General features: G+C 26.9%; 2 protein-coding genes across 2 annotated transcripts in view; one reads left to right on the forward strand and one right to left on the reverse strand.

The window, feature by feature from the left end:
* Positions 1-2,501: 2,501 nt before the first annotated feature.
* LOC106678174 (uncharacterized) lies at positions 2,502-7,749 on the reverse strand. Its single transcript, XM_014416545.3, has 5 exons — positions 7,691-7,749; positions 6,766-6,876; positions 5,227-5,417; positions 4,012-4,119; positions 2,502-2,795 (listed from the first exon to the last, which is right to left on the reverse strand). Exons 1-5 carry the CDS (start codon positions 7,730-7,732, stop codon positions 2,594-2,596), a joined length of 654 nt encoding a protein of 217 aa, XP_014272031.1. The 5' UTR covers positions 7,733-7,749; the 3' UTR covers positions 2,502-2,593.
* A 49-nt stretch (positions 7,750-7,798) lies between these two features.
* Positions 7,799-9,617, forward strand: part of LOC106678176 (uncharacterized) — a 3,120-nt gene continuing 1,301 nt past the window's right edge. The window contains exons 1-4 of the mRNA XM_014416546.3: positions 7,799-7,842; positions 7,938-8,049; positions 8,119-8,312; positions 9,374-9,481. Of these exons, the coding sequence (XP_014272032.1) occupies positions 7,799-7,842; positions 7,938-8,049; positions 8,119-8,312; positions 9,374-9,481 (458 nt within the window). The remainder of the gene's footprint in view (positions 7,843-7,937; positions 8,050-8,118; positions 8,313-9,373; positions 9,482-9,617) is intronic.

Genomic DNA, 9,617 nt, shown 5'->3' on the forward strand with positions numbered 1-9,617 from the left:
ATATATATATAGTTTAGTTTGCTATTCCATCATAATGGTTAATTTCCATGCTATTGAGTTTTTTTTGTCCCTTGATACAGAGTTTGAAGTCGAACCTTGTTCTGACTTCTACTTATAATCATTGTTTAAAGGGTTTGGATTATCAACTATATTGTATTTTACCTTTTCTTCTTTCGAAATCGCTCGCCTGATGAAATGTTTAGGACAATCAAAAATCATAATTATTCATTACTTCATTATATTATTATTTCTTTTCTATAAAAATTTTTTTGTTTCTAATTTTAGCACGAGTTGAAATGTTATGGTTAGGTGAACATTAAAAGGTAAGATTTGTATTTGCATATATTTTGTCGTTAGTTCTGATACTACATATGATATATTCTCAATTCTTTAAAATATAAACTGCATTTCATTCTTCAATCATTTACGAGTGAAATCTTCATTATTTAATCTAAATTAAAATGTATTCTTAACATGCAAACTTTTGTGATTTATTAAAAAAAAAATTTAATATATTTCATCAACATACCTTCTGTAATTATAATAAAATGTTTTTAGTTGTAGAAATACAAATTGAAGTTGTAGGACCCAAGGAATGTCTGGAATGGGATTCACAATCCTCAACGGTAACTAGTGTTTATAAGTCACTTCAGGTTTTCCTTGGTTTATGTAAAACTGATCATCCTTTATGTCCAACAACTAATAAATTAAATATAGGCATGTTTCTTCCTATTTAGGACATATCCATTGAACAATAAATATGTATATAACTTTACTTCCTCTAAAAGTCATAAACAAAAGAAGTTGATGAAATTGTTAGTTTGTTGTGCCATGTCAATTTTAAATTAAATTTATTTGATCTCGACTCGAAAATTTTTTTTGACCTGATTTATTTTATAAATCTAATTTATTTTATTTATGCCTTAGTGTACACATGATGCTTAATGATAAAATAACGGTTTCATGTTAAGAAAATTTGTATTATGTTATTTTATCACTGTGTGCAAGTTACCTGTCTCAATTATTCATAGTTTATTTTTATTATATGTACAATAAATATTTTCCTACACATAATTTTTCTTATTTATTACCCTATTCTAAATCGTCCTTGCCCAAAAAGTGTCATTTATTAATAGTATAAAATTTATTGCTTACATATCAATGTAAATATTAAATACTATACTACTATAAATACACTACATACTCATAAATTCTATGTACACACAATCAGGACTGTAGGTAGGTTGTGACGAGATGTTCTCTTGTCAAGGGTACAAAATTAACCATGAAAATTACCCCTTTTTTTAGACTGGTGCAATTTTTCAAGCAATAAAAATTTCATTTATTTTCTAAAATTTCATAAAATATTTCAGGTTATTAATAAGTAATGCTCATGAACTCTCTGTAGTATTATGCCTGTACATTGGCATTTCAGGATCACCAGAGATACGCACATAACCCAGTATTACACTGAGCTGAAGTGGCTCTATCCATCCTTCCGATGCCAGTATTTCCTAGCTTCCTTTTTATACCAAGCAATTAGTACTCAACACCCCTCCTATATCATAGAAAACCTGCAATTCAAATTCGCTTTCCAATCCAGTACTACCAGGTCCCGTCTATCCCATCTACCCTCCACCTCACCGAACTGCTGCGTTTGATAAATCGTTTTTTACCCGAGCTGCATATCTCTGGAACTCCATTTCTTCTAACATATGTCGTGTACCAACCCTTTCCTCGTTTAAATCCCTTATATTTCACTACCTTTTGCTTCACCAATGTGACCCATTATTATAATAGTACAGATATTTTAGAATTAACTTTTTGTTTTGTTTTTACTTAGTCAGTTAGTTTTTTAATTAATCTATTTTTTTCTCTCTCTGTATATAAGTTATAATTAAGTGTATCCACACTGTTTTATGGCCAATAAATGTTATTATAAAATTAATATTGCCTTTGTAATTGTTCTAAAGGGAACTAGTCCCAGAATAATAAACTATTTTTCATTTCATTTAAGTTACATCAATCATTCTCAAACATGGTTTTATAAATCCTTAAATTCCAACACAGCTAATTTTCAAATTGAGGTTTAGCTTTTCTTTGATAATAATAGTGTTTTTATGTTAAAACAATAAGCAATTTTACAGGAATTCTAAAAAATTGTTTATACCCTCATATTCGAGCATATTTTTCAGACTTGCCAAGGGCACAGAAGGTCTCTGCACGCAGTCACACTATAAATATAAATATGTACCAGACACAATGATCCTGGAATTTTTACTGTGATATAGCAGAGGAGATATAAGGAAAAAACAGAAGATAGCTATTACTAATTCCCATAAGGATGAGATTTAAATTTTATTGTATGTTGTAGGTATCTTTTTACATAACAAAAGTCTAGACCAAATTTAAACATGTTTATTGAAAAATTATTCTTTTTTTTACTTCGTGAATCGATAATAAATTGTAAAATTATATTTCAGGAAGAATGGAAGGTAAAAGTTAACAAATAAATTTTTTTTTTCTAATTATAGAAATTTCCCACATCAGCATTCCATACATTTTTTGAAATAATACTGAATTAAAGATTAATTTATTTTAGCCATTTCATATTCTGAAGAAATTTGTCATCAAGCAGTGAACCATCTATCTTTGAAATTATATCTAACAGGCTTAATGTACAATTTGAAAACTTTTTGGAACAATAATCGTGTGTGGTTGATGATCTTCCTGTTTCTTCGGCTTTCGTGTAATCTTCAGAATCATCGGTAATTTCATTAACTGTCGAAGAAGGCCTGAAATAATTTATTAGCTATGAAATTCATTTCAATCTTTGATTGATTAGTAATTTCAGTATATATATATATATATATATATATATATATATATAAAACAATTTCTACTGATATTAATATATCTATGGAATTTTATTAGTAGTTCTGCTCAGTCCAGTAAATCATCATGGACGAGCAAATTTTATAAAAAAGAAATTAGAGCAAAAACTCAAAATAAATGTTGAGTATTAAATTATGGTTTAAAGTAATTTTTTTCTTGTTTAAATATATAAATTTTTATCCATTTTAGTCTCAAAACATTTTTATTCTATTTATAAGTGAACAGAAATTAATATATAGAATTAAATGCAACTGATCTGTCCTATTTGGAAATAAAAATAAACAGACAAAGAGACAATGCATTATTATATCGAGTATAAATAGGATAGTACTTTTTTAACAACCCCATATTTTGGTGACTCAAGTCTTTATTTTCAAATGGTATAGGAAAAATCATAAACCACCATTAATGGCTTTGAAGATAAAAATAAATAGTAGAACACAGTCTACGAAGAACAGAAATAAGCCAAACTTATTTTATAAGTTTTTAAAACTAAAAACAAGATACCTTAAATAATAAAATTAAAAACAGAAGAACTAGAAAATAAGAATTTAACATATAATATAGGAACATAAGTAGTAAAGGGAGAAAATATATAATGTAAGTATAATATGAAGGAAAAATAATATGTTTAATTGTGTACTGTAAAAACAGTTTGAAAATATAATAATTTTAAAATTATGAAAAGTGGGAGAACAGGAAAACCCAGTTAGTAAATATTTCTGAAAAAATAATATTATTTAATTACATATTCTTTTTTTTTTTTAATTTTCTTTTCTTTTTCTCCTCTCTTACATAAGTTTAATATTACTATATTCTCCAACTGGTTTCATCTGTTTATATCTTACTTCCTATTATTCTTACACCAAGCTACTTATGTTTCTATACATTTTGTTACATCTTGTTATTCTGTTTTTATTATTTTTTTTCCATTGTTATATTGTTTTATTTATTTTATTTTTACTGAATTGATGGAGGTTTAAAATTCTGGGCTAAATGTAGGCATTAATAAAATAAGTTTAGCTTTTTTATATTCTTCACTGACTGTACCACCGTTCATCTCCTCATATATCTATAGTCAGACACTAAGGTATAATAAAAATATAGAATACTTACGTTAGTATAATATGTAATATTTCCCCCAATACACCATTGTGCCCTAACGGTGTATACGCTGCTTCACATATACTTCTTAATAAGCAATCTCTACCTCCAAGAGATAAACTGAAAAATTTAGAAAAACATTTAATAAGCATTGCATATTGCATGGGGAGTCAACAGTCAGCAACAAACCAATGAGTTCGGATGTTAATTGATTTTACTGCTGAATTTTTTGAAAGAAGATTGAAATAAAACAAAGAACCCAGATTTTAATCTAATTTATAATAATCTCATTCCATTTATTAATACACGGTCAATCAGCGATCTTCCAGAAACAAAAATAGTTAACAACTATTTATATTCCGAGGTTTCACCCCACTTTGTTGAGCTTCATCAGGGCTGTTCAAGTTGATAGCTTTGGCGACTATGGAAGATAAATATTTCTGTTTCTCTTTTGACCGCAATCCTGACCATTACCTTCATTATTTGAAATTATATAGTCAATTATTTATATATATATAAAATAATTTTAGTTTTTCAAATGTGCCACTATTCAAACAAAACATCGATATGTAAGTAAAATAACAGAATTAAAAAAGTAAATATAAAGTTGAATAATTTTTACTTACATTAAATATTTTTTATTATGCATGTATAAACTTACTATAATAAACCTCTATATATTTTAAATATTAAATATTTTATACATTATTTTAATAACATCTTTTTTTTTTTTATTATAATTTTCATTGTTTACTAATTTTTTTTCTCTTCTCTCTTTCATAATAATATTACTATATTCTGCTACTATATACTGTTTTCTATGTTTTTATATTTTACTTGTTATTATATTTATACTGTAAATTTTTTGCCATACTAATTATGTGCCTACATTGTTAACACTTATATTTATTTATTATTTTTTTTTTTTTACTGAATTGATGAGGCGTGAAATTCTAGCCAAAACGTTAGCACTAATGGAATAAGTTACACTTAATTGTTTTTATGTGTCTTAATTGACTACACTCCTGAATATCTTCTCATATAATATCCACAGTTAACAACAAACATATAATTAGTTGCACTTATCTTGCTAATTTCAAAGAGAAAAAAAATATCATATCAGAAGGAATCATTATTTCTATATTTATAATACAAAGGAAATTAGTCCTATTTTACCTGAATTCAGAATAATGAAGGTTAGGATTATCGAGACTGCACATTACTTACCTTGTGAACAAGTTGATCATGACTTCATAAAAAGACCATCTCATTCTCTTTTTGCTGAAGTCGGCAAAAGCTTCATCTGGATTTGTAAATTGTGAAGCATTAGTCGGGAGTGCATAATTAGTTTTAATAATGTATCCAAATGTAAGGCTGTCTGAGGCTATTTCGACTGGAATACCAAATCCAGCAATTATCTAAAATATATGTAATACCATGTATTATTTTACTATAAACAAATTTTACTTCTTTTACAAATAAATGAGCCATTAAATGGAAAAGTGGTGTAAGTCAAACCAGGAATTTTGAGATATTTAAACTTTAGGGTAAGTTCTATGAGGTTTTTACTAGGAAATAAATGTTTTTTCTGTTAAAATCAGTCATCAGTTGTTAACGGATAAAATCATAAAGGATTTCTGAAAAAAAAAAATAGATTAGGATCCATAGCAAATAACAAAAACAATTATATAAAAGTGAGATGTTTGACATTTGTATACGACCTCGTACTATTAGCAGAATCAGAGGAAGAGGGTATTAGTAAAACAAATACCCTACAAATAATAGCAGCAAAAGCAGGCCTTCAAATATCATATGAGAAAACAGAGCTCATGAATACTGAAGTAAATTTCAAGAAAAAACGAGCAAACACTGAATAAAGAAAAATAAAAGTGGCCAGGATATTTAAGTACTTGGGGTAAATAATTTGTCACAATGGTTCTGAGAAAGAGAGCATCCGAGAGAAAAACCACCAAATTAGAAAATTTAAGCTTTCAAACAGGCAAAATCTACAATAAGAAGAACCTTTCCTCCAATGCAAAGTTAAGGCATTACAACATTGTGATAAGGACTATGATTTTATATGGGGTGGAGACCACATGCTTACCAAACTTGGAAAAGTTGCTAAAAATAGAAAGGAGGATCTTAAGAAGAATCTAACCCAGGAAAACACAGAAGGTTACAGGCTAAGATCTGACAAAGAGATCTACAAAAAAATCTAAGACCTGAAAACTGAGAATCAGAAGACTGATGTTCCGTGGGCACATGAAAAGGATGAAGGAGGAAAGATTGAACAAGATTTTTAACAAAAAAATTTATTTACAAAAGCATAGGAGGTTTCACGAGGCAAATGAGAGAGGAATTCAAGAAATTATAATTTCAGACATCGGCTGTCTAGATAGAGACACGTACAAGAAAACATTGAAAAATTTCACTAATATTGGAAGAGGAAAAAAGAGGGGTACAAAGTGGTCTGAAGAAAGACAGCCAACGATCACGAAACTGCGATAGGAAGAAAGAAAATCAAAACTCCCAAAGAAGCCTAACCATTGGTATTTGCGTGATTAAAAAAAAAAAACCCAGCATATTTTAAGGCATTTGAAAGTAAAGCATTTAGTAATTAATCTAACAATTTTTTTTTTTCTAAAGTTCAATTTTGATGAATACGTTGGCTTACATAAGTGTAAAAAATTGTCTTTCATAAATAAACACTTTTTATACTTCAAGAATTTTTAACTTTCCTCAATTAAGTTTTGAAAAATTAATTACCTGAAGTTTATTCCCTATGCCCATCGGGAATGGAAGATATCTGGGATTTCTGTGTATCCATTCTCTTCCGGCCTCACACTTCAGTATAACAAATATCCAAACAATGAATACCTAGTGCATACACAACGTTTTAAATACATTGGATTCCATCTTGGTAATTGAGGTAGTAGCTCGAAAAAGGACGTTTTTTTTCCACCAGCACCAATTTTTAAAAAATTGTATGTTTGTAACTTAGTAAAATATATTTTTTTCTTAGATTTTTCTTTCATTTTACCTAATGAAAATTTCTCTTTTGTATTTTAAGGAAAAGGATATCCGCTTCTTTTCTGGTATAGCTTTTGTCAATAAAAATCAACAAAATGTTTACCTTATCCTGAGAGATACAGTAACAAATATTAATATCACAATGTATGAGAAGTAATTTGATAGATTTAACAAAACTTCATGCGGTGGTCTCTAAAGACATGGTTTTTGAACAAATTCCCTTTTTCAGCTACTTCCTCAATTATAGGCCCAATACTATTGAAATTAACACAAAATTGCAATTTCACCATATAATCAAAATTAGCAGCCATTTTTAAAATAGCTCAATACTTTTTTAAAAAGTCGACAAATATAGGAACAAATTAAAAATGTGGACAATAAATATAAAAATGAATAAATGTTTCAAGAATTATAATACTAAAATTGTTCATATTTATTTAAAGTAATTTTAGGCACAATGTTATTCTATGTTGTTAACAAATGAAAAATCTGATTTGTAAGTTTATTTTTTTTTTATATCAATTCTTAGCTTTTAATTTACTAGATAAAAGGAAACAAACACTTATAAAATTATCTTAATCATAAAATAAATTTAATTTATGGAAGGCATACCTATAATTATTGTATTCTATAGTTTAAATTCAATAAAAATTATACATACGTAAGTAAATTTCTTTAAGTAGTCCATTGAACTTGAGAGCATTGAACAGAAGGCAAGGAGTGGAGGAAGACTCTCTGTTAGTTTACCTCTCTCATTAGTCACTTTGCGATGATGAGTTGTACAAACATGAACTCCAAGTTCCTATTCTTTTGGTAAGAGAATAGAGTTTATATAGAAACACTTTTTTTCTTTTTTTTTAAGATTTATAATTTATAACTATAATTTTTAAAAATCAAAAATGTTTTAGCTTAATAGGGCTAAATCTAGATTTTGTTCTTGGAAAAACCCTTGATGAGCAATTCCAGATAGTTTCTAGGGATAAAAGATATCTGACTTATACTTACGGAAGTGCTATTGGTGTAAGTATAACTAAATTTTTTTTAAATTAACTTCAAATTGGTTTTTATATAAAAATTGTATTTCTTCAGATGTTTTTAGCATTTGCGGTTCCGCTTGAAATCCCTGATAGAGATGTACTTTTTTCATATAATTTCGAGGCCAACTATAATTTACCGACCAATCTTTCCCAGTATGATCTAACACCACCCATTTTGGACAGGAGTTTCTTCGAATCTTTCAATAGAACTTATTTGTATCAATTATTACAGAAAAATATGGGCAGGTAATTATTATTTTCCTAATTTTATAGTATAATTAAATTTAAAGTTTTGGTTGCCATGGATCAGTAGTTATTCTAACTTATATTTAAATACTTAACTTATCTTGAACCAGGAAGAATTGACCCCAATCAATAACTGATCTTAATGTTCAAAATGTTATTCATTGAAATATTTCAAAAAGTCCTGTTTTCTATTTATTACATTATTTAATGGAATATTTAACCTTTACTTTATTGGAAATTTCGAGTTTTTATCGTGATTAAAGTGTTGAAAAAAAAGTTTAATTTGAAATTATAGAAATAATGTAACAATTATAAGTAATCCTTGATAATTTCAACAACTTGATAAACCACTGTAATTATAATTGTTATCTGCAATTACAATTATTCGTTGAACCAAAGTTATTGGAGTAACTAATTCCATCAAATGTAATTTTAACTATTTTTTAGCCAACACTGTCTGATAATTAAAAGAGAAATTAATTTAAACATTTTGGTTATGCGTATTATATAATAAATAATTTAAGTGATTTTCTATCCTTAATATGACCTTGTTAAACTGTTTGTCTTCTCACTAATGGAAATAACAGAAATTTTAAAACATTTCTATTTAATGTACATTCTAAACTTTAATATATATTAAAAGTAACTGACTATGAAGAAATATGTTACATCCATAAATATTTGAAATCTATAAACAAAAATGTATAAAATTTATAGTAATGGTATAGTATATTAGTAGTTTAGATATATTTAACTTAATAAATAAATATAATAGATATATTTAATATAAATAGATAAATTTAACTTAATAAACCAATGTGACTCACATTAGGTAAAACATTATGGCATTTTTAATTAAAAAATAAATAAATAATATTGATATAATTATTTATGAAAATGTTACTTTTACATTTACAAACAGAAAATATTAATTCTTAAGCTTGCTGTTTTATGTTGCTGAAACAAATTCAAAAGAAAATTTATAATTATAATTTATTTTTTTACAACAATAGCCATAGCAATAAGATTTATTTAAATATTTAATTAGCTTTTTTATATAGTTTTGGGGACAACGGAAGAGACTGTTTATTGAGCACTATTTGTGAAGTGGGAAGATCACCTTTAACACACAATGGATTAATTGGACACTTCATCCATGTGATGCTGTCGTGAGTAAAATCTAAAAATTGTTTTATATAAAGAAATTATTTTAGAAATCAAAATACTTTTATCCTCTAAAAATGACCCTAACTCTTCTATTTACTAATTGAAAGCCAATAAGTTGGTTCAATCTGATAAAATTAG

Source organism: Halyomorpha halys, unplaced genomic scaffold (genome assembly GCF_000696795.3).
Source record: "Halyomorpha halys isolate HHAL.00 unplaced genomic scaffold, Hhal_1.1 Scaffold127.1, whole genome shotgun sequence".
Classification (NCBI taxonomy): Eukaryota; Metazoa; Arthropoda; class Insecta; order Hemiptera; family Pentatomidae; genus Halyomorpha; species Halyomorpha halys.

Excerpts from the sequence above, each read along its gene's own strand:
- LOC106678174 (XM_014416545.3), bottom strand. The coding sequence starts at position 7,732 with ATGCTCTCAAGTTCAATGGACTACTTAAAGAAATTTACTTAC. Across the intron at positions 4,120-5,226 it reads ATGATCAACTTGTTCACAAG|TTTATCTCTTGGAGGTAGAG; the intron begins GTAAGTAATGTG and ends TAAATTTTTCAG. Across the intron at positions 2,796-4,011 it reads ATATTACATATTATACTAAC|GCCTTCTTCGACAGTTAATG; the intron begins GTAAGTATTCTA and ends AAATTATTTCAG.